The sequence below is a fragment of the Acinonyx jubatus genome, chromosome E3, assembly GCF_027475565.1.
Source record: "Acinonyx jubatus isolate Ajub_Pintada_27869175 chromosome E3, VMU_Ajub_asm_v1.0, whole genome shotgun sequence".
Classification (NCBI taxonomy): domain Eukaryota; kingdom Metazoa; phylum Chordata; class Mammalia; order Carnivora; family Felidae; genus Acinonyx; species Acinonyx jubatus.
The window spans coordinates 26096511-26121092 of NC_069398.1; the positions used below are offsets into that span (position 1 = coordinate 26096511).

At 57.4% G+C, this 24582-nt stretch overlaps 1 protein-coding gene and 1 long non-coding RNA gene across 2 annotated transcripts in view; one reads left to right on the forward strand and one right to left on the reverse strand.

Annotated features, from left to right (window-relative positions):
- Positions 1 to 215: 215 nt before the first annotated feature.
- On the forward strand, positions 216 to 8909 carry LOC113594497 (uncharacterized). Its single transcript, XR_008294622.1, has 4 exons — positions 216 to 298; positions 673 to 1050; positions 6331 to 6388; positions 8431 to 8909. It is a non-coding gene; the product is annotated as an uncharacterized LOC113594497 (long non-coding RNA).
- Positions 8910 to 9309: 400 nt separating this feature from the next.
- Positions 9310 to 24582, reverse strand: part of LOC106977497 (uncharacterized) — a 31627-nt gene continuing 16354 nt past the window's right edge. Inside the window, exon 9 of the mRNA XM_027041863.2 lies at positions 9310 to 10406. Coding sequence (XP_026897664.1) covers positions 10248 to 10406 — 159 coding nt within the window. The 3' untranslated portion in view covers positions 9310 to 10247. The remainder of the gene's footprint in view (positions 10407 to 24582) is intronic.

The window sequence follows — 24582 nt, forward strand, 5'->3', positions numbered from 1 at the left end:
CTCTACTCCCCGGACTCTCTCTTGTGACCCTAATGTTCTCGTTGCCCTCTGGGCTGTGCCTGCCACTGGCTGGGCCCCATCAGAGCAGGTGGCCGTCTGACCTGGCCTGGTCCTCTGTCTGGGCCTCCTCTAAGGCCCCTCCCTGTGGGCTCAGGCGGGTGGGGGTGTCTGCAGGGACGCTGACTCAGATGTTATTTTGGGCTCCCCTTGGGCCCGGCATGCTCTGGGCCCTCAGGCCTGTTTAGACGGCTGGGCCGGATGTGACCAACTCCAGGCACTTGGTTCTCCGCAAGGCTGGGTGAGAGGCAGGCCAAGGCAAATGCCGGCTGGGGGTGGGGGGTGGGGGTCGGGCAGGAAGGACAGGCCTGGCAGGTCAAGGGACCCAAAGAGTGACCGAGGCCCTGCTCACCTCAGGCTCTGTTCTTAGCTCCAGGGGTCCTAGCAGAGGCCCTGAGCTGGGGGACAGGTGCACTCGGCCTTGAGAGGTCATTGTCTGGTAGATCCATGGTCTCAGAATCTCAAATTAGAATGCCGGTCAGAGGCATCAGATGTCAGAGGGCATGGCCTCGACGGCCCTCACACAGACATAACACCTGTGCCCCTGTGGCAGGGGCCTGAGGCCCATCTCGACCTGGGTCTCTGACTGTCCCCCTCTCCCATGCCCCATTTTAGAGCTGTCATCTCAAAAGCTGCTCAGCCAGAAGCCAAGAGGCAGGTGTCCTGTGGGCCCTGGGCAAGCTTCTTCTCCCGGTGGGCCTCGGATTCTTTGCCTGTGGAAAGAGGTATTTGGTTCCAACACCCTTTGGACGCTGGTGCCCTGTTCACCTGTGGGCCAGGACAACCCCGGTTCTGCTGTTCTGATGTGGCCCTTCCAGACGGGGGCTGGTCGTGCCTGACTCTCTCTCCCTGAAGTCGTCTGTCCTGAGCCTCTGCCCCGGGCCCTGGCCAGGAAGAGTCTAAGGAAACGTGAACATCTTTGCACTCTGTCCACCACGTCCAAATTGAAAGCAGAAGAGGCCGGAGCCTTTGCTGTTAGCTCCTGCAGAGCAGGTGACCAGCCTAGGGCTGCGGCCGGGGGCCCAGGTGCACCCCGGGGGCTGACGCCTGTGCAGGGTCCGTCACCGCCACCAGCTACCTCGGTGGGAGGTCTTTCTGAGGGAGGGTGGGGCTGGGCCACTGACACTCTCTCCAGCCGCCCTGGGGGACCAGGGAAGCACACCCATCCCAGAAATGTTCCGGCGCCACCTGAGTGCTGTGCGTGTGGACAGCGCTCCCCACCACTGCCACCTTGCTTGGTCACCTGCAGCACAAGGCCAGGGACCAAGGTGAGATGAGACAGAAGGCCGAAGGGGAAGGAGAAGCAGGGCATGTGGTCAGAGGAGGTGTCCCAGGGAAGGCCCCGTGGCTGGCTTCTGCGCTCAGAGCAGGAAAAAGGAGGAAGAGCGGTTGCAGGCAAGACACCAGCGGGAACAAAGCCTGATGTGTCCCTGTCGCCATGAGGTGAGGGCGTGGGGATACGGGTGGGCCCCTTCCTATGCTCCTGTCTAGGTGGAGACTCAAAAGTTTCTAACTCTAGACCCCTTGGAGTTGGAAGGCCTCGAGGGAGCCCATTGTATGGAGGGTAAGACTGAGGCTCAGAGAGGGGCACGGCTTGCCCAGAGTCAAGACCCGTGGCCAGTAGGGGAACTGGCACCCAGGTCTCTGTCTCCCACGTTCAAAGACAGTGCTTGGCCAAGAGGAACCTGGGCGTGGGTGGGGGGCAGTAGACCTCCATTCCCAGCAAACTGCCCCCCCTCCCCACTCCAACCTGATCCCAAACCCAGAGATAGTCCCACCGGGTCTCCCAGGCAGGTGGTGGAGAAGGGTGGCCTTCCAGGGCCTGGGCCCCTTTGGACTGAGGACATGGTTGGCCCGGGAAGCCCAGCGTTCAGGCAGCCGCCCAAGTATGTGGACGGCAGTGTGGACAGCATTCTCGCCACGTTCCCAGAGCATGCACCAAGGAAAACATGGAATGTTTCTTGGATGACACAGTCTCCATCCAAAGTCATGCATTCCTGTGGGAGGGCAGTGAGGAGGGGTCGTGGCTGTCTGCAGACGTGGGTCCCCAGGTTGTGCCCAGAGCCAAGGGAATCTGTGTTGGATGCATCACCTGGTGGCTGTGCCATTGGCTCGTGGCTGCAGTGCCTGGGCAGTGTGTCAGCAGACGCTGGCCTTGTGCGGACGGCCGACGCCCTGGTTCTCTTTCCTCCCTGGGGCGCTCAACTAGGACATCTCCCGACTAGCCTGCCCTGGCCCATGTGTATCTCCAGCCCCGAGCAGGCAGCAGGTGCAGCCCTCGACCTTGTACACATTGACTTTCCCTTGTTCATGTGTCCTGCCTGGGCACCAGCTGGTAGGTCCCGTGCCCTCTACTTAGAGGGGGGCGTGTCCTCAACCTGGTCTGGACACAGGGTCACTCAAGGCAGTTTACCAGCATGGGTTCTACCACCGATTGAGTTTGGCTTGAATAATGCGTCCTCTCCCCACCTCTAGCCTCAGTTTCTCCCTCTCTTAGCAGTCTTGGCCATTGCCTTCACAGTGGTCACTGTGATCAGGATGGAGGGCAATGGGCCAGGGCTGGGCTGGGGGGGGGGGCGGCGACAGAGTGAACATGTGAGGGGGTGGTGTGGAGGCCCCATCCTTTTGGTGTCTCAGTGATGGCCTCTTCGTAAAAGGAGGGAGCCTCTGGCTTTGAACTTGGAGATTCTGAGTCCTGGACAGTCCGAGGTGGAAGTTGGGGACCCGGAGAGGGCACACCTGAGGCTTCCGGCCTAGACAAGCCCAGTCAAAGGGGGTACAGTCTGGGAAGACTGCTGAATTCTCCGAGCAAGAAGGCTGGGCTGACACTGGGGGGCAGTGGGAGCTGAGGGCTCCCTTCCCTCTACCTTCGAGAGGCCGCGATGACTCTGGAAGAGCGGACTTGGGAGATGGGTTTTGAAGGTTGAATAGGAGTTTGCCAGCAGATCAGAGCAGAGAGGGATTTGGGAGCCAAGGCATCATGAGTGCAAAGGCCCTAGCGTGTCAAGAAGTGTGGGCACATCCAGGGACGTGCGGGAGGTCAGGAAGGCTGAGTGTGAGAAGGGCCATGAGGAGCCACGAGGGACGGACCTGGCCTGGGGGCAGTGATGAAGGGGCCTGAAGTCAGGGAAAATTCTGCAGCAGGTCTGCCTTGAGAGTGGATGCAGAGTTGGGCAGGGTTCAGTGATGAAGCAGAATCTGAGCGGGAGGCATGGGGATGGTCTGAGCAGTGGCACAGAGGCGGCAGCATGGGGAAGAATGAGGGGTCCAGGACGGCTGGTGAGGGAATCGAGGCCTGGCCCTGGAAGGCCCTGGAAGGTCCTGAGGCCTCCTTCTGTCCAAGATGGCTGCCTCATCCTGCTCTGGTCTAGGTGTCTCTGGCTGGTACGGAGAAACCGCAGTGCTCACCCCACTATGGTTTACATCGCTTGCATACCTCTGGGATCTTATCTCCAAGGGTCTGTCGTGCGTGCCCACCTTGCCAAGTGGTCCCGTCGCTACTTGCCTCATAAATCAGGCCTGTCTCTCTCTACCACCTCCCCGCTCCTGCCACACCCTCCTGGTGCTGCCTGGCCTCACCCCGAGTTCCACCCAGCTGGGGAGGCAGAGAGGGGCCCGGAAGCAAGCCCAGGCCCCGCCCGGGAGCTCCGGAGCTGCAGGGAGGATGTCCTGGCTGACCTGGTTTTCAGGAAATATTCCCAAAGATCTCCAAAGATGGCTCCTTGGGGGGGGGGGGGGGGGGCGGTCAAGCCTGCCACTTCCTGCTGCGGCCTGACCTAGGGTGGGGTCAGGAGCGGGCAGATCCTAGTTGCCATTCTCAGGAGGCTGGACACCAGCCCTCTTCGAAACTCACAGGCCTGGGTCTACACTCCACGTGAATTACAGCCACCACTGCTCTTCCAGGCCTCGCGTCCCTTGTCTGGAAATGGGTGCATTCACTCATTCATTCAACAAACACGTACTCTGTGTTTGTCCCTGTGCCAGGCCCCAGCATGGAGATAAATCGAACAGAGCCTCCTTTCTTAGAAAGAGGCAGAAGATAGTTGGGGTCTCCCGCCCTGCCCAGGCTGCGCTCCATCCACACCGGCTCAGTTCAGCTCACCCTGCAGGACCGCCTCTGACAGGACCACGGCTCAGGAGGCTCTTCCGGGCCAGAAGGCGGCTCTTTGCCTCCAGCACCCATCTTGCTTTCCCACTGGGCGTTTCTGGAAAGGGCCAGGGAAGGCTTGGGGCCCAACCCTCTGGTCTCATTCCTGGCTGCCCACATCAAAGGCATCCGCCTGGGAGCTCGGCAGATGCCCCTGAGGCCTCCCCAGACTCTGGGAGGACCTGAGCTCGAGGCATTTAGTCTCTGGAAAAATCTCCTTCTAGGCTCTTCTTCCCAGCAGTGGGCTCCTGAGAACTCAGGTGGGGTGGGGGGAGAATGAGGGTGGTGCGGCCTGTTGCCTCCAACGAGCCCGCCAAAAGCCACCTGTCAACCACTGGCCTCAGCCTCGCTGAATCTCAGACACGAAAGCAGGCGAGCTGGAGGATTCTACCTCTGTCAAGTTCAGAAACGGCCAAAGTAGTCTCTGGTGGGAGACGTCAGAGAGGGCTTCTCCTTGCCGGGGCGGGGGCCCGGTGGGGGCGGGGGGAAGAGCTGTGACTGGAAGGGGTTATCAGGCGGCTTTGCGGGGGGGGGGGGCTTGACCGAGTTCTGTAGGTTGACGGGGGGCTCTCAACTCAAGTGTGAATTTTCACAAACTGAACGCATTGGTTCAAAAAGGAGTTGTGATATTTTACAATATGTGTATGTATATGTACGTGTGTGCATGTGTGTGTGTGCAAATCTCTCCCTCTCTCTCTCTCTCTCTCTCTCTGTCAGTAACAGCAGCCACTTAGCTCTATATTCAGGACAATCTGGCTAATGCTCTCTCTCCACACGATTGGGTTCAATGCTGGGGAGGTGGGTGGGTGGAGGGAGGTAGGGACTATAGGTCCCGCCCTCTCACCCTGGACTGGCACCCTGGGGATGGGGAAGGGCCCCTGGGGCCCCGTCCAGCTGCAGGGACCAGCGGCGCTGGCCAGAGTGGACAACTGTAGCCCCCTCCCGTCCCTGCTAGCTGGCAAAAGGGGGCTGCCCGGGCTGTAAACCCCTCAGGGCAGACCTGTGCACCCCGGAATAGCTCATTGTTGACCAACCGACTGCCCAACATGCAGACTGCTGCCCACCGCTGGTCAGGATGCCCAGAGGCAGGCTGGAGGACGGTTGTCCCAGGGGTCAGGGAACCTTCTGGAAAAGAGCCGTTGGTTCAGCTGGCATAGACTCGGGGACAAAACAAAGGGGACAGATGGTTGGATATTTGCACACACACAGTCACGGACACATGTGGGTGTCCACATGCCTAGCTTGGCCCCACACATCCAGACACACATGTACCCTGCTGTTGAGGGGCATTTGTCCCACCCCGGACTCGGAGAGCCTTGGGGTCAGCGCTGGGGCCTGTGTTGGGTGGCCCTCTGTTGGATGACCAAAGGGGTGAGGCACAGCTACCTGGAGCACCCCAGGGCCGCACCCTGGTGGAGTATAGACACACTGGGAAGGGTAGACACATCCTTGCCAGGTCTCTCAATGGCTTCTCGGACTGGCTATGTCTTGGCTGGAAGGTCTGGCTCTAAAGAACCGTTGGAAAAACCAGAGAGGATTCTGGGAGGAGCAGTGAGGTAGGGGGGCACAGATGGAGCCCTACACTGGAGATCTTAGTCTAGGGCCCTCTGTTCCACGAGGATGCCACACGTGTCCCCGTCCCCTCGCCCCTGCCACCTCCTGATGGCATTAGCCTTTCACCTCCCCCAGCCCTGGCAGCTGGCCGGGGTCCTTCAAGGGTCTGCTTTTCCTGTGCAGCATTTGCCAGCGACCCCTGACCTCTCCCTGACCCCTCCCTGACCCCTCTGCTGCCTCCTGCCTCCCACCCTCATTGCATCCCAGCCCTGACCTCATGTCTGCAGGGCTGCGGGCAAGGGTGAGATAAGGCGGGCATTGCACTACTCCCTCCTGGGGACCAACGGGAAGGGCGGGCCGGGCTGCCAGCCTCAAGTGCGCCCATGACTCACCAGGTGGGCAGGGCCGAGGCTGGCATCCGGGAGGAAATGCCACTTCCTCTGGATAAGGCTGCAGGCCCTCCGGTTTTGCCTTATGGTGTGTGCACTTGGGGTTTTGTTTCAAGTTCTCCCCCTCCTATGTTACAAAGATATTCTCCAACGGTTTATTCTCCTCTTGCTTTTCCTATCTAGGTCTGTCTTTTATCGCTTTGGAGTCACCTTCTTAGGAGAGACTAAGTCTGCTTCGGTGGTAATTTTTCGCCATAGAGTGAGCCCATGTCCTCAACCCGACTAACCATTCCATCCTTAACCCGTGGACCTGGGGCTGAGTTCAGCTCCCTTTGAACCGGCTGATCTGTTCTGTCGCCCATCTGGCTGTTTTTGTACCCGGATCATACTGTCTTCCCGGCCGGGGCTTCGTAGTCTGTGCTAACAGGAGGCAGGGCCAGTCCTCCCCTCTTGGTTCTTTTTTTCTCAAAGTCAGCTAGCCACTTACAAATCTTTATTCTTCCATATATATATTTTTTTAATTTTCTTTTTTTGAACGTTTTATTTATTTTGGGGACAGAGAGAGACAGAGCATGAACGGGGGAGGGGCAGAGAGAGAGGGAGACACAGAATCGGAAACAGGCTCCAGGCTCTGAGCCATCAGCCCAGAGCCCGACGTGGGGCTCGAACTCACGGACCACGAGATCGTGACCTGAGCTGAAGTCGGACGCTTAACCGACTGCGCCACCCAGGCGCCCCTCTTCCATATATTTTAAGTGTTTATTGATTTTTGAGAGAGAGAGAGAGAGCAAGTGGGGGAGGGACAGGGGGTGGGGGGACAGAGGATCCCAAGTGGACTCCGTGCGGACAGCCGAGAGTCCGATATGCGACTCAAACCCATGAACCGTAAAATTATGACCTGAGCCAAAGTCGAACGCTCAACCCCGACTGAGCCACCCAGGCGTCCCCTCCATATATTTTAGGGTAAGTTTATCAAGTTCCTCAAAACTATCCAGCTGGAATTCAGGATCTTGGTTCAGAGGAGGACTCCACCGGCAACACGGCAGACGGGAGGAGGATGATATTTGTGCGTCTTAAGCAACAAGGGACTGCGGTTCTGGAATACACATGGGATGTGAAATGAGGACGGATAGACTGCAGCCCCTATAGCAAAATGGGCAAAGGGTATGAACTGGCCATTTGCAGGAGAGGAAATGTAAACAACCAGAGAAGAGAAAGAACCACTCAAACTCACTTATAATCAGAGAAATGCAAATCAGAATAATAAGAAGATACTGCTTACCACCCATCAGGCTGCCAGGCAGTAAAGAGGTAGGTACTGGCCAGTGTTGGCAGGATGTAAGCAGGAGTGGTCCCAATGAGGGGCCATCCAGCAGCGCTCCATTCAGTCAAGTGCATGTAGAGGCAGGGACAGGGCTTCCCCAGGTGCCCATCAGTGGAGTGTGTGTGCAAAAGGTGGCCACGCCCACACCAGGGCACCATGTGACAGTCACGTGTGAAGCCACAAGCCCAGTGGAGATGAGACTAGGTTGTTAGATCTTAAAAACAGAGCACGAGGGGCGCCTGAGGGGCACGTGGGTGGCTCAGTTGGTTCAAGAGTCTGACTTCGGCTCAGGTCATGATCTCGAGGTTCATGAGTTCGAGCCCCGAGTCGGGCTCATTGCTGTCAGTGCAGAGCCTGGAGTCTGCTTCGGATTCTCTGTCTCCCTCTCTCTCTGCCCTCTTCCCTTCTTGCACACTCTCTCTCTCTCTCAAACAAATAATATAATAAAACATTAAAAAGAAAGCATGAGTGGAAAAAATAAGAAAGAAGTACACCCCACAGCCCAACTCCACTCGTGTAAATAACACCCCCTCAACAGCCAGACACATTTGAAAAAATGAGGTGAAATTCACATAGCGTAACATTGACCCCGTTTTGAAGCATACAGTCCGGTGGCATTTGGTACAGTCACGATGTGGTGCAGCCACCAGCCTAGTTCCAAGACATGCCATTCCCCAAGAGGAACCTCCATGCCAGTTAAGCATCCAAGAATACACAGGAATAAAAAAGACATGCTTGGGAAAATTTGCCTGTGGGGGCACGAACAGGATTGAAAGGAACAATATAAATGAAGCTTCCTAGGCACGGGGAATATAGTCGATAATACAGTAACAGTATGATAATACGGCACTCGGACTTGCAGAACGCATGTGCATATGTATTGTTGTGCACCTGAACTCATACAATATTATTTTTTATTTTTTTTAAATTATTTTAATGTTTATTTATTTTTGAGACAGAGAGTGACAGAGCATGAATGGGGGAGGGTCACAGACAGGGAGACACAGAATCCGAAGCAGGCTCCGGGCTCCGAGCTGTCAGCACAGAGCCCAGCGTGGGGCTTGAACTCACGGACCGTGAGATCATGACCTGAGCCGAAGTCAGATGCTTAACCGACTGAGCCCCCCAGGCGCCCCGAACTCATACAATACTGTATGTCAATTACTCTTCAGTAATAAAAAAAATTAAATCAGTCAATCCTCTCTACTTGAGGGCCGAAAAGAGATTTAAAAATAACATATAGGGACACCTGGGGGGCTTAGTCGGTTAAGCATCTGACTCGTGATTTCGGCTCAGGTCCTGATCTCACAGTTCATGGGTTGGAGCCCCATGTTGGGCTCTGTGTTGACAGTGCAGAGCCTGCTTCAGATTCCCTCTCTCTCTCTCTCTCTCTCTCTCTCTCTCTCTGTCTCTCTGACCCTCCTTGGCTCACATGCACTCTCTCTCTCTCAAAATAAATAAATAACCGTTAAAAAAAAACCATATAAACTGGAGGTTCAGGTTCCCTCTACTCCAGGCATCCAGGGATCAAAGACCCTGGAAAGACCCCAGTGCCCCAGAGGAGTGTCCCCTATCCCCTCTCGGCTCCTGGCACACGGCAGGAGACCAGGGTGAAAGTGGTAATTTGGCCTTGGAAGGAGGTGGTCGGGAGGAAGCAGCCAGTGTCGGGCAGGGGCTGAGAGGTGGACCCTGTAGGGGGGTCTATGGGGTGGTGCTGTGGGGGTGGAAGGGGTGGGAACCTGAGGGCCGTGTCAGACACCCCCCTTCTGCTGGCCCCTGGTCTCCAGGGCAGAGCAGGGCTTCATTTTCTGAGCAAGAAACCCAGACATGAGGTTTGCCAGAGGCCTTTTTGTTTTTTTGGATTTGAGCATTTATTTATATGAAAAGTCTTACCAAGGTATAAACATTCTGGGCCTTTGCACATGCTGTGGACTTAGCTGGAATGTTCCCTCCAAGCCCCCCTCCCACTGGATGTCCGCCTGGTGAACTCCGGCCACCCCTGGGGGGCACCTCCTTCAGGAAGCTTTCTCTGCCCAATGTCTTTCTCTGCACCCCAGGGTGCTCACTCCCCCCCTGGGGGGACCCACAGCCCCTCACGTGTTGGTCGCCATCCGTTTCCATGTCAGTGCTCCCCCCCGCCGCTTGCTGGGGATTCTCCAGGGCAGGAGGCTGCCTTGTTGTATTTTCCCAGGTGGTGCAACCCCATGGGGTTCAGAAACGTCAGGTGCACAGATAACCGGTGGGTGTTTAGCTGCACCTGCCCAGGCTCTGGACCAGGGTGGGGGCTATCTTCCCAGCGCCCAGTCGTTGGAGTCTGAATCGAGGTGGTCTCCAGGACCCTCCTCAGCTCCCTAGGAGGCTGGGGCAAACTTATTCTCTCCTGCCAGAGGCTCAGGGCCTGTGACAGGGAGCTCTGGTCCCCAGGGTGCTGGGCATTCAGTGTGTGTGGGTAGTCAAGACCCCCGACTCCGGAAGGGAGAGGGGAGAGGGGGCAAATGAGGCTGTCACGTTGGGGGGCTTTCTGAAGGGCCCAGGGCTCCTATTTCCATCTCAGCTGCCCTCGGTTGGCTCGAAGGACGAGGACACATGCGTAGCCTGCTCACCACCCACCCCGAGGCCTTCCATGGGCCCCCGCCCCAGCAGCTTCGCATGCCTTGTCTCCAAATGGGTTCAGTCTTCCCAGACAAGGGGCCTTGTCTGGGCCAGTCTGGGGGACTTTTTTTAAGCCCCCAGTTTGGGAACGTGAGGGAGAGAAGGGATTTTTTTTTTTTTTTTTTTAATGCATGTACTTTGGTTTTCTGTGCAACCAGCTCCCAAAGTCACTGCTCCCCTCCTCGCTTGGCAGGGCTGCCCCCCTCGTGCTGTTGACCTTGGCTGCGGGTTTGCGGGGGCTGGAGCTCTCACACCATAAATTCCTGTCTTCTAGGAATCCAGCCTGGGAAAGAAAGGAAACACGGAGGAGAATATTTGATTAACATTTTTCCAATGTGACCACATCACAGAGACGTGTGGCCGGAATTCTCACCCTGGACTGGGCAGGGCAGGACTCGGCTCGTGCCCAGCCGTGGGGAGGGTGGGCTGGGCTGGGGGCCCTTCTGGCCCGAAGGAAGAGTGGGGTCTGAGCTGGCATTGTCCCTCGGGATGGAGGTTTTTGGATGGGAGCCGGGACAGGTCAGACCCCGGGACAGATTTCCCCTGGGCGAGCTCACCTTTGACCTCAGTGGTTCTAGGGCTGCACCCTGAACTCGGGACGGGCCCCAGAGATGCGAGGCTCTGACCTTGTTTTAACCGTCAGCTCTCCACTCTGGACAGAGCCCTCTCTGAGCCCAAACTGAATCTTGACCCTAATCCCAGACTCAGACCTGGCCCAGTGACCTCTGACTGAAACCCCAGGCCCAGCCGGGGCTTTCCTCTGTCACTGAACACTCACACAGAAGCCCTTCATGCTTCCCTCTCCGTCCCCAAACCCTGAGCCTTTGTCCTCAGCCTGGAACTAGTTCAGTGGGACTGTCCTCAACCTCACATCTCCAGGCCTCTGGCCAGCCGGCCCCTCTCCTCCCCTGTCTCTCCAGGACAGACCCCTTCTACCAAGGGGTGCCCACCTGCGCCTGGGCCCCTCCCCCCACCTGCTCGACCACCAGCTATCATTGGCACTTAAGCACTGCACCATCAAAGGAAGAAGACAACCTTCCCGGAGCCCCACTCCCACCTCTGGCTGCCCCGTCTCTCACCTCCCTGCCCCGGCCAGTCTCCAGAAAGCTGTCTGCATACTTGTCTCCACTCCTCACCTCCTTCTCACTCCCCAGCACACTTCGTCGGCCTCCTGCTCCCACCCAGGTCAGTGGGGACCCCACGGAGCCCAGCCCCACCGGCACTGCACTGGTGTCACCTCAGCCTCATCCAACACCGGACCACCCGCGCCCCCCCCCCCCATACCGTCCCCTTCCGGGCTCCTGGGGCCCCACTCGACCCTCCTTGGTCCAGATGGGCGGTGCTGTCTCTGCCTGGATGTCCGTCTCTGGCACCTCAATCTCAGTGGTCCAAACCCAGAGACCTCCTCTTCCCCCCAAACTGCTCCCCCCGCAGTGCTCTAGGTCAGCGAGGCAACTGTCCCTGTTGAACAAACCTGAGTCCCTTCCACACACGGGCCTCTTCGTCCCCGTCCCAGGTCCAGCCGCCAGCATGCCAGGAAATGTCATGCTTGTCCATGTCTAGATTTCCACTAGGACAGCCCTGTCCTGTTACCCACACCCACCGCTCCCTACCCTCGTCACCCCTCCCCCCTTACCCCTCTGCTCCCCGCCTTCCCCTTGAAGCTGGCATCCGATTTCCACCCTATCTCTTGGGACAGCTTTCCCACCCTACCCTCATCCCCTCCTGCCCCTTCTAATCCAGTCTGACCTGTTAAAAACGCCAACCGTAGAGTGTCACTTGCCTACCCCCCGCACTAACTGCCCACCACCTGTAGGACAACATAAGAAACCCTTGCCGTGCGCACAAGGCCCTGTGTTCTATGGCTTCAGACCCCCACAGCGATCTCGCCTCGAGTTCTCTTGTTCCGACTCTGGGTCGGCCACCCCGGACACACCCGGGTGTATCATGTGCCCCTCTCCCTGGAGTCCTCTTTGCCTCGTTCCCTCCGGCTGGTGGCGGCGTGACTGGCTCATGTCTGCTCAACCGTCGGCTTAGTGCAGACATCACCTCTAGCGGGAAGCCTTCCTTCCTTCCGAGGGCTGGTCTGGGCCCCCTGCTCTGGGCTGCCATGGGGACCCGCGGAGCACAGATCACATGAGTGATAATTTCCTGGCTCACTGACCTGAAGTTTGGAAGCCCCCCAGGAGCAGAGACCGAGTCTGGGCGCCCACCACTGTTTTCCCTGTTCCAGGAACACGGCAGTCCCTCCAAACCATTTTTGGAATGAATGAGACAGGGGGCGCCCGGGTGACTCAGTCAGTTCAGCATCCGACTCTTGATTTCAGCTCAGGTCATGATCTCACAGATCGTGACATCAAGCCCTGCGTCAGGCTCTGAAGCCTGCTTAAGATTCTCTCTCTCCCTCTCTGCCACTTCCCGCCCCCCAAATGCAATGAATGAACTAAAGAGAGCTCTAGGTGGGTGGGTCCCTGGCTTCTTTCCCTCCGTGTCCCCAGGGACAAGAAGAGGGCAGGTTCAGAGGAGGGGATTTGCGGGCTGCTGAACTAATGCATTCATGAAAAGCCAAGGTGGCAGTGGGGCCAAAGTGAAGGAAGGCTGTTTTCCCAGAAGTGGGGACTGACGGACCCAGAGTGGTGGGCGGGGAGGGACAGAGTCCCGGTAACTGAGCATTTCCCTTTTCCAGGGACCAGGAGGACATTAAGGCTCAAGGGAGGTAACAGGAAAAGGAAGCAGGCCTGGGTGTCTGGAGAGAGAAAGAATAGGTTGGGGGGCCCGGGGGACACCCCTCAATCAGGTTTGCAGCCCTGTGGCATGGAGAGGATCCTCACTTGATAAAGGGGCTCTGAGGCCCAGGGAGGGTCTGCATCTTGCGACAGCAGCCAGCGGCAGAGCTGGACCCTGGAACCAGGACCTGGACTTCGGTACACATTCTCAGTTCCCAGAAGATTACACCCCCTTGGCTTTGGTCTTCACTTCCCATGCTCAATCATCACCCCTGGTTGCCCACCTGGCTCTCCTCAGCTGAGAGCCCACCTGGCTCTTGGGAGCTTCCTCCACCGCTCACTCACAATCCCCGTCTTTGAGTCTCTGGACCTGGTTCCACACTGGTCTCCCATTCCCCAAACCCACTAACCTCTCCACCCACCCATCCTTCCTCTCCCTGCTGCCCACCTCAGTCCTGTACTTGAACCAATCCCACACCCCGCCCTCCCCGACCCCTGGGATCATTTATACATTGATGTAGCGTGTACTGAAATGGTGGGGGGTGAGCCAGGTATTAAGGACAAGCATTTTTTTCTTAGAACACCACCTATGGACCCGTATTTCATCTGGAAAAATACATGGGGGACATTTTTTTTGTAAGAAATTCAAAACAAGAGAAGGAAAGGGAACAGGATCCTGTGCATAAGAACAGTATTTGCTGTGCACCCACGTGTCAGACACTGTACTGAGTGCCTCACATGCATGCTGACTACAACCCCATGTGAGGTTGTCATGGGGGGAGCCTCCACTGCCATCCCCACCTCATATTTCTATGAGAAGGGACTTCACCAAGAGGACGTTCCTGGCCTCTCTCTCCTCTCTTGTTCCTCTTTCATCAGGATACTTGTATTTCAACTGTGGTCTGTAGTAACTTGATGGGGGAAGGCTCTTCCAGCAGGTGGAGGGAAGACCCAGGGGGTCCAGCACTACCTATGACACAGGTTCAAGTGTATCTAAGTCAGGGATGAAGGATCAGAGTGCCCACTGAGGCTTTGCTTTTTGGCTTGATTTTCTAATCATATTTTCATATCTTTTTCTTGCCTTATTGCAAAGGCTGGACTCTCTAGTACAACGTTGAATCAAGCTGTGGCAGTGGACAGCAGTCCTCAGTAATAAGGTTAATGTTTTATCTCTGTGACTTATTCCTGTAGCTATCTCTCAGTTTGTTCTGAACGTGTGAGGCAGATGTTATTTATAGAATTCCTAATACTCCATTTTACAGCTGAAGAATTCTGAGGTAGCTTGCCCAAGGTCACACATTTATTCAGTGGCAACGTTCCTATATATAAATCCCAATGAGTTCAACTTCAAAGACCATAATCTTAGCTATTATGCTATAAAGCCTTCCATAAAACATGTTCTAAAAGAACAATAATTTAATAGCGTGCTACTAGAGTAGATCAGAAACACGCACCATTGGAACAAAACACAAAGCAGCAATTATATACAAGAGCCTACTATATATAAAAACGTAAGACTTGGTAAAGCAAGTATTATAATGAATTTGGAGGGACAGCAATTTGGGGTGTGAGAAAATTAGCTAACACTTTATATTTATAAATTTATATTTAAATTATCTCCAGGCAGATGACAGAGTTAACACTTACATAAGTAAGTAATAAAATTCTACAGTAGCTAGTAGGAAACATTGCAGTCTTTCTTACCTTCTGGAAAAGCATTTATACATTTTTGTTAACTTCCTTAGCTTTTCTTAAACTTCCCAAGTGGTTTATAAGTTTCCAAGCAATAGAAGAAATCAGAAGGAAAAAGATGAATCTTTTTGGCTCTGGGATGGGTGGTGTGTGGGTGGCGGGGGGAAGGAGTAGTGCCCCAGGAGTGACCACGGGGGACAGGGCCACAGTGACCAGAAATCATCTTTGAAGATCGAGAAATACACACCAACACACCACTGCCAAGTCACCGGTGTCTGGAATCCCTGGGCAGCCTGTGAATGCCCACACGGTTCACACTGTTAGGGCACAGTCACACCCTTGGTTGTATGCTAGAACTCTGGTTTGCAATCTCACACCCTTGAACTTCCATAGACATATCTTCTCTTGGCTTTGCCATCCCCATCGACCTCCTGCCAACGCGCACCGTTGGGGACTTGCTTTGAGATGTCTGTGCACATGTAGGCGCTTGCACACCCAATGGGAAGGTGCAGCCCGTGGCTGGGCACAGGTCAGGGCTCCACCCGTCTGCACGGTCCAGGCCTCTCTGGGTGGCCACCTCTCTCCATGGTGTGGTAGCTGTGGACCCTGTTAGACTCCACCGGGCCAGGAGGCCTGAGCCCAACCCACTGGCCCAGTGGGAGCCCACTCGGCCCGCTGCTCCACTCCCTGCCCCTACATGGGACCCCTCTCCAGCCCAAGAGGGATGGCACATCTCTGTCTGCTCTGAGCCCTATTTGCAGGCCCTGAAGGTGAGTGGCATGTTCTTGGCCAGGGTGCAGGGTCCCATCATTCCTTTCACCTGCAGGGTCAGCTCTGTTCTCCAAGGGCACCTACCCAGGCTGAGGCACCACCACCTTCTCGGGGGGGCTCCAAGGGAGCAGGGCGGACCTCCACTTTGTGCCTCCCAGGTCTGCTCCTGCCCACCAAGCCCCACATCTGCCCTTTACCCTCCTCCAGTTGGTCCAACCCCAACACCCAATATCTGTCTAGGCTTGCCTCCCAGCCCCGGAACCCCCCCCCACCCCAACCCTCAGGATTTGAGCTCTACCCACAGCTGTGTCTGGAGCTTGGCTGAGCGTGGGTCCAGTCTCCAGGCCCTTGTGAGCCCCTTCTCTGGAAGGCCAGACCCCCATGCCCTGCCTCTGTGCCTGGGGACTCCAGCCAGAGCTGAGCACAGTGCCTGGCATATACCGGGCCCTCAACCAATATTTGCCAAGGGAGTCAATTCCTCGATCATCCCCTCAAATAGTCCAGTGAGCTTCTCGACCCATTCCCTTAGTCTGGACCCTACAGGTGGGCTGCTTTGGACCAGGGGATGAGAACTTGCTTGACTCCATTCTGTCCGTGCCCCCTCTTCCCTGCCCCCCCAACGTATGTATGCAGGGATGGTGCGTCCTTCCCAATTCAATGTGCCTTCTCCTGGACACGAAGGCCAGGCCTTAGTGCCACAAAGTACACTGAATGGTGCCCTTTCGGTTGACCTAAGGTCTTCTGCAGGCCTGGCTCACCCTGGACCATAGCCACTCTGTCCCATTTGCCAGTCCGGCTCTTCCACCTGGACCCTCCTGTGTCAGGCGACCTTATGCATTTCCCTCTCGGGGCTGGATGGAGGGTTTCCAGGCAGCTCCAAGGACATGCTGAACCGCTTCCCTTCTCAGCCAGCCCTTGCTTCCCCCTGCCTGTTGTCCTGCAGCCTGTGGTTCGAAATGAAAAAGGTGATGGGGGGAGGGTTAATCTCCTTGTAGGTCAATGTTGTGCAAGATTTACAAGAAGCGTTAGGGCAGGGGGGACCCATATCTCCCCACACGCCTTAGAGAGTCTCCCCGCCTTACTGCGCGATGACCTCGACAGAAAGCTCATCCTCCCATCTCTGATCTCGAAGAGCTTGGGTTTGCCCTCAGCCCCAACATGTGACGCCCTGTCCGGTGCACCCACAACAAGACAGGGAACTCTGGGAATAGCCGGTGTAGGGGAGATGCTTCTAGTCGCCTGCACCTGTGTCCCCGAGCTGGATGGCTAGTGTACCCCTCTGGCCGGGGACAAGGCTGCAAGTGGGGCTCAGGCTTTTTCTGGGCTTCAAATGCACTGACTTTTCCAGGGACTTGCCCCCAAACTTGGATTTCGTGGGTCCTCGCTGTGGCCCCCCACGGGACAAGTAGCCCGCTCTTGGGCACCCAGCCTGATTGCTGCCCGGCCTGAAGTCTTCGGGGAGGGAAAAGCATGTTTTAAAAACACACAAAAACCCCATCCTGTCTGAACTGAACATTTTCTCCTGCTTGTCCAACACCATCATTTACATTCTTGGGCTGGTCAGCAGCCAAGATATTTATAACATTGCCCTGGCACTCCATCTTGCCTAATTGGCGTGGCCGACGGGGCCCCCATCCGTCATGGTAAGTGGGCCTTTCACCGGCCTCTGGCGGGCTCTCAGCTGCCCGGGACATTCCCAGGCCTGGGGGAGGCTGCCTCCCCATGCCCCCCACCAGTGGGCCCGGCCATGCCAGAGGAGCCCCCAGAGCGAGCATGTGACTCAGGCCAGCGGCCCCATCCAGTCCGAGTGACTTGACGGCCTCTCCCAGACGTTCCCAGGCCTCCCTGCTGCCTTCGAGTTCCCAATCACCCCTCACTCCACCCTTCTGATGAACAAAGGTGGCTCTGTCATTCTGCTGTCTGGTGACTTCTCGGGCTCCTTGCTTTGCAGGATGGAGCCTCAGCTCCGTCAGCCCGGGGAGGACCATCACCATCCATCCCATGACCCGTCCAACCTCCTCGCTCGCTCTCCGCCCCAGCCACATGCCGTTTCCCACAAGGGAAGGTGTGCTCCAGACCTATGGGCCCTCCCCTGTGCCTGGCATGCTTCACCCCCTCTCAGCTTGCTTAACCTCTGTTCCTCCTCTGGTGTCTGCCTTCGACGCCCCCTCTTCTGTGAAGCCTCACCACCTGCACCCCACACTTCCCACCCTCTGGGGAAGCCCTGGGCTCTTTCACCACACCATCCAGCACATTCATCATCAGACTGTCCTTGCTTGACCTTGAACTCTCCGGGGGCCAAAAGGCGGGCCTCCTTTGTGCCCCCACGTGGTTACGGAACAATCCTCAGCACTGCTGAGAAATCCATTACTGTGTCCCTTGGGTCCTAAGGATTGAATGGTTTTTGTTCCCCAAGTACCGTATTTCACCAATTCCCAGACGACGACGGGGTTACCACAATCTCACATCTTTGAAATTTGGGATGGCGCGTGCTGATTTAGTTCTTGGAGTCTTTATCTGACTGAATGGGCCGTAAAACAGAGGTACACCTTGCAACCGCTGACTTCTCGGACTCGATGGCCTATAGCAAAGGCATTGAGGACGGTTTGTGACCGAGACGGCAGGGCGGCTAGAAGGTCAGACCTCAGAGCTGCCCGCCCTGGGCTCTGAACCTGGCTCTGCCGTATTCTGGTTGCGAGATCCTGGGGTGACTGACCCTGGCTTCTGAGCCTTGGTTTCCACGTCTGAAACTTGGGGAGTGTTGATGTCGCCTCCCTCGGTGGGTGGTGAGGTGACTGCATTCAACACGAGAGAGCGTTGGAAATGCTCAAGAAATAATGGCCACTGCAATTACCCTGCCTGGTAATGCATCCAACAGAGATTTGAATGCCATCCCGGGGTGGGGATGATGGCTGGCAAGGCAGACACGGCTCTCACGGGCCTTGGTTAGTTGCAAAGGCAAAAAGGTAAACACGCAGTTATAAATCAAGGAAAATTCCTACAAAATGGCTCTGAGGGAACGGACTTGGGGCGACCCGGTTTGGAGTGCTGAAGGATGCAAGGTACGTACCAGCCGGGATGGGAGGGACCGGGGGGGGGGGGACCCGCTCGGTGCAAAACTGCAGGGAAGGGCTTCTAGACAGAGCGAGCAGTGAGTGTCAATGCACGGATGCAAAGAGAGTGAGACAGCGCGGGGAGCGTAGATGGAGGTTAGGTCACGAGGTCATGCCAGGTCACGGGGGACCTCGTAGCCATCGAGGGGTGGCAGTTTGGCTCCAAATGCAGTAGGAAGCCTCTGGGAGGAGGCAAGAGAATGGTGGGGTCTGATGTATGTTGGAAGCTGGGGCAGGGGGCCGGAGGGGGTGGAGAGCAGCTTAGCGGTGCTGTCCAGGGAGAGCGGGTGGTGCCTTGGGCACAGCGGTGGCAGCGGGAACCGAGGGAGGCGGATTCGGGATTTATTTTGGAGGCAGAATTGACAGGTCTTGGCAATGGATCGATGTGGGTGGCAAGAACCAGGAGGATCCAAGGGTGCCTCCCAGTTTTCTGGCCCCAGCAACTGGGCGGACGATAGTGCCGCTTCCTGAGACAGGGAAGATACGAGGAGGAGCAGGTTGGGGAGGAAATCGAGAGTTTACTTTCGGACGCGTTAGGCTTGAGCTGCTATTTGCCTTTGCCTGGCTCACGGCTAACAGAGCTCCATGGGCCTCAGAGTTGCAGGGAGGCCAGAGAGCAGGGTGTCTCCAGCCCACATGTGGCCCCAGGAGGTGTCTCAAAGCGCTGAAATTGCTCAAGCATCTCTTATCCCTCCTTGTCAATGCCAGAGGCCACCAAGCCTTCCCGGTCCCTGGTAGCAAAAAGCCCTCCATCCTGCGGCCCAGAACGACCGAGGCCTGGTCTACAGGCCCAGCTGGTGGGGGGTGGGGGGGCAGGCGTCCACATCTCTCTTGGGACTCCCCATCTACTACACGAACTCTGGGCCGGCCCCTTCTTCATCCCCCAGTTCAGCCCCCACCTGCACATCCTGGAGCCTCTGTAGAATTCTCGAGAATCACACAGCCTCCAGTCCAAATTCCGCCTCTCCCAGCCACATCTACCAGTTATGAGCTAGGTGGCGGATGGCGAGCGTTCCACATCTGTGCAGTGAGGGTGATGACATCAGTGCCCCCCTTGGGGGGTGCTGTGAGCAGGCGTTGAGCCAACGCTTGTAAGAGCTTCAAACCAAGGCTGCTCCAAAGCAAGCCCACAGGCTGCTCTTTGCATTATTTATTATGGCGAGGCACCTCGGTCAAGCCGGCTGTAAAGCCCCGAGTGTGACATCCCCAGGCTGGGACCCCAAGCCTTCCCTTCTTTCCCAGCCTTCCCCTCTGGGGGACCCCCGACAACGCTTGGGTGGTGGGTGGCAATGCCAGTTAACGGGAAGGGAGGGGGCACTGAGTCACCCCCTATTGGCATACGGTGGCCTCTGGGGCCTGCAGGCAGGGTTGGCCTTGTCTGGTGACTAGAGCAGGAGCTGGCAGGGGGCCAGGGAAGGGGGGACAATGGGCCCTTGTCTTTGCCGAGCTTTCTCCTTCCAAGATGCTCCAGCCCCCAGACAAATATGACCTCACTCCTCCTTAAGGATCCAGGACGGAGGACAGACATCGGCCCTGAGTTGGAGCCACCCATCCCGTTTCACAGACTGGAACACCAACTCACTGCGGGGGAAGAAGACAAGGGGGCACTGAGGCTCTGGCCCCGGTACCTGGCCTGAATCCATGCCCTGTCGGGTGGTCACCCCCAGGGCGGGGACCCCAGAAGGGCCAGGCAGCCACAGCCCAGATGATAGTGGGCACGCTCGTGGGTCAGACAAGCTGTGATCAGGTCCCGCTGCCGCCACTCCCAGCTGTGTGCCCTGGGCAATTCAATCAGCTTCTCTGGGCTTCAGTTTCCACATCTGATAGGGGCCTGGCCGCCTCTTCCCTGCAGGGTCCGGTGTCCTTGAACATCCCTGATGAAGGACAAGGGCTCAGACCAGGCTGCTTAGAGCCGTGGTGCCCGCCCTCTACCGAAGGGGTGATCTTCCAGGGCAGACAGGTTTGCTTGGTGATGGGGATTAGGGCCCACTTAACCCAAGCCCCCAGGGGATGCTCATGCCCCAGCCTCCACCCTCCGCCCTCCAACCTCCACCCTCAGCCGGGGGCCCTGCAACAGGAGGGCCAGGTAGGGCCCGGCATTTCCCACTGACCCATTCTGAAAGGACATTTTCAGACACTGGTCCTGCTAGCCTCACACACCCCTGCCCGTGGCAGCCCTGACTTCTGACTACATCCACCCTGCCCAGAGAGTCTTCTTCTAGCTCGTTCTCCAGCCCCACCTCTTCCCGGGAATGGCCCCTGTGCCCCACCTCCTCTCTAAAGTGCCCTATTGGTGGGGCGCCGGGGTGGCTCAGTTGGTTAAGTGTCCGACTTCGGCTCAGGTCGTGATCAGGTCCGACTTCGGCTCAGGTCATGATCTCACTGCTCGTAGGTTCAAGCCCTGCGTCAGGCTCTGTGCTGACAGCTCGGAGCCCGGAGCCTGCTTCAGATTCTGTGTCTCCCTCTCTTTCTGCCCCTCCCCTGCTCACACTCTGTCTCTCAAAAATGAATAAATGTTAAAAAAAAAAAATGTGCTCATGGTAATCCATGCAGATGTGTGAGCCTCGGGTGAGAGCAGGGACCTCGGGGCTAGAACATGGTGGCCACAGGATGGGAGCTCATTTCATGACAATACGCATTCATTCTCAAAGGTCATTTAGAATAACCTCCCACTGCAATGAAGCAAGGAGGGCCCAGAGCGGTCAGCTCTCCACGAGCTCACACGGCCTGGGCCGGAACGTCTGGGCCCCATGTTAGTTCTCAGAGACAGACCCCCGTCCTGCAGGGTTCAGCCCAGGGACCCAGGTAAGGGAGACAGGCAAGTGAGGCTGGGGCTCTCCTGGAGGCCACCCAGGCTCTGGCCTTTCCCTTGGCCCCAACTTCCACTGTGCTGCATTCCCAGTGAGATAAACAAGGGATCAGTGGGAGCAAAATGAATGAAGTAACGGGGAAGATATGAGCAGCCGCGCCCAGCCCCCGGCCCGCCCTGCCCGCTGCCCGACAAGGAGGGCTTTGGAAGAGGCCAGGCACCCCCAGCCTCGGCCGGTGCCAGGCACCAAGGGAGCTCCGCCCGGGCCAAGCCTCGGCTGATCCCCAGGCTCAGGACACAAGCCCCTCTCAGAGCTCCTGGACCCTCCGTGGGCCCTGTCCCCGGGCCCCACCCTCCTCCCTGGCCTCTTCAGCCCCCAGCCCTCACCGAGCTGGAATTAGTTCAAATCTGGAGGCTTGGTGATCTGGGGAACGCCTCACTCCCGTGCGCAAACTGACCGAGCCCCCGAGCCATCTGGAACAGCATGGGGCTCGCCACCCTGGCTCAGTTGCGGCTAAGGTTTGGCCCGGGGCGGCCCATCCACGTCTGTGGGAACCCGCTGTGCCTCTGCCCGTGAGTGGTGGGAAAGCTGTTTATTCCTCAGACTTCCCCACGCCCAGTGCCAGCCGCTTGTCCCGCGGCCATCCTGTCCTCTCTCACTGGAACTCTGGGGGGCATCTCCAGGACCAGATGGGAGGCTGGCACTGCTGATTCGGCCTGGTCTCCAACCAGGCTGGATGCGGGCTCAGGCACCTTCCGCTGCTGAGATGTAGACAAAGAGCCAGTGTCAGCTGGACGGGGCCCCGCCCACTGGCTCCGGGGCCTGGCTTCCACTGCAGGGAACCGGGGCCTGTCTGTGATCAGGGACCCCCAGAGCAGAGTGCCCAGTTGCACCCTGAGCAGGGAGCCTGACACAGACGGGGCCCGCCCACTGGCCTCATCCTGGGCCTTCAGGCGCCCACTTTTCCAGCTGACTTCCCGCCACCCCCACCCCACGTACCTTCTGCTCTGACCATCAAGAGCCATGTCTGATTTCCTGACACACCTTCCCTCCTCCATGTGAGGGTCCCTCGATCTGGAATTCTTGTTCACCAGCCTCCTTCTGCACTCGACATCCTGGGCCTCACTGCCTGCTCCAATGTCACTCCGAAGAGACTTTCCTGCTCCCCGCCTTGTCTGTACTCGCCCTTCATTCTGACAGCTACTAGGAGCACTTGTCACCCTGGACTAACTTGCGTCCCCTCCTCACCGGCGCTGTCTGATGTCCCAGATGGGGTCAGCCCAAGACAGCTGGGAGAGAAGGGCCGACCAGCCTTGTGATTGTGCACACATCTTAGGGGTCCCGAAGCATGTATTAGCGTGTAGCTGGCTCTACCATTTTTCAAAGAAAATTGAGCCCCAGGCAGGGAAGTGACTTGCCCAGACTCACTCGGCTTCGCTGGCCCCAGGGCCACACTGGTCTGACCCCTGTGATCATTCCCTGCCCCGCCGGGGGGGTGGGGTGAAGGGGGAGCTCAGGGACCACAGCCTTGGATGGTGGTTCAGACACAGGCTCACCTGGTCCCAGGTCCCAGAAGGGGCTCAGGGGAACACATGGCAAAGAGAGAAAGAAGAGTTCTGAGATGGAGGACTTACCCAGAGCCGAGGCCCAGAGCCAGGGGCCTGGACACCGCGAGCAGCCAGAAGGAGACCATGCGACACAGGCACCCAGGACACACAGCAGCCCGCCCCCCGTGGCACGCCGGGAACACGGGTGGTGAGACCCGCCAGCTCACTTGAACTGGGGCCCAGAGCCCCACCCCACCCCCCAGCCAGCACTGTGTCTGCCCCCAAGGGCCTCAGGGCTCCCCCATGAGCCGCCAAGTAGGGCTGCCTCTCAGACCTGATGCTAAACACACCCGATTTCAGCAGACAGACGTGGGAGGCACCCCCGAAGAGGCCAGTGCCGTCTGAGCAGAGCAGCGATGAGGTGACCCCTGACTCCCTGCCAGGAAGCCACTTAGCGGCAGCTGCGGGCGCACCGGAGACACCCAATCTGTCAGCATGGGCCACGTGACTGGCCGGCGTCCAGCCATGGCCTCGAAGGGAGCCACCAGAGGAGGGCCAGATGTGGCTGAGGGCCCCGGCTCAGAGGCGGGAGGGGGCTAAAGTCACCATCCTGAAGGAGACACCTGGCTTGGTGACGAGCTCTGAGTTCTCGAAGCCAGCTTTGACGACAATCCACCTGCTGCTTTCTCTGTCCTCCCTGTGAGGAGCACCTCGGAGGCTTGCCCGGAGCACTAAGGTCAAGGTCCTAAGGTCTGTGCCTTGGCCACTTACGAACTGTGCAGTGGCTGTGGGCAGGTCCCCTCACTGCTGACCTTCATTTTCCTCTTCCATAAAATGCACAAAAAATCTCCATCTTGAAGGATGATGCCGAGCAATGCATATGAGGTGCTCAGGGAGGGGGGCAAGAGGAGAGAGAAGTTGGGGTATTTACCCCCAGGCTCTCTTCATACCTGGTCGTAGCTTTGACAGTGGTTGTACCTCTAGGGTCTTGGCTTCCGGGGTGGGGGGTCCGCACTCCAGGAACACCCTCCTTTCCGGGACCCCTCCAGGCCTGAACCGGGCAGATCTCAGCTCCCCACGTTTGCTGTGTTGGGCCTCAGCCTCCCTTCTTGGTTCCCTTGCCCCCACTCCTTTCTGCACACACTCCCTTCCTTATAGCCACTCTGTTAACCTCTTTGGAGGTGTCCCCACCCCCTGCCAAGACCCCCCTGATACAGAACCCAACACAGGCCCTGTTGTCCCGGAGCTGCTTAACAAATGATATTCACTCCCACCAGCTTCCTCACCCTGGTCTCAGAGCTGGGAACTAGGTCCTTTAGCCCTGAGACCTGAGACGCCTCCCCCACCCCCTACCAAGTTAGCTGACTTCTCCCAGTGGCTCAGGCTTCGCCTTTCCCTTCATCCACTGCACAGCCTGGTCCACAGGTCCAAGCTTCTGACTCAGTTTCCCTATCAGGACAAAACTCCCGCTTCCTTGGCTCAGGACTACTCACGCTGGCACCTCCTTCCTCATGGAAGCCAGCTGTGTCTACCAATGGCTGGCCTGGACCACCCCACTCCCGCTGGCCATGTGCATTGTGTATGGGCCAGATGGGGCATCCCCTATAGCCAACTTCCCTTCCCTCCTTACTGTGCCCAAGCCTTGCCTGATCTCTCTCCGGACAGTGCTGTGGGTCTTCTGTAGCCTTGCCTCAGCATGCCCAAAAGGTCCCTTAGGCTCACATCTGATCTAACAGGCTAAAGAAATGGAGTGGGCCACAGAGGCCTTGAATGCCGAGTCCAGCAGCTCAAGTTGTAGCC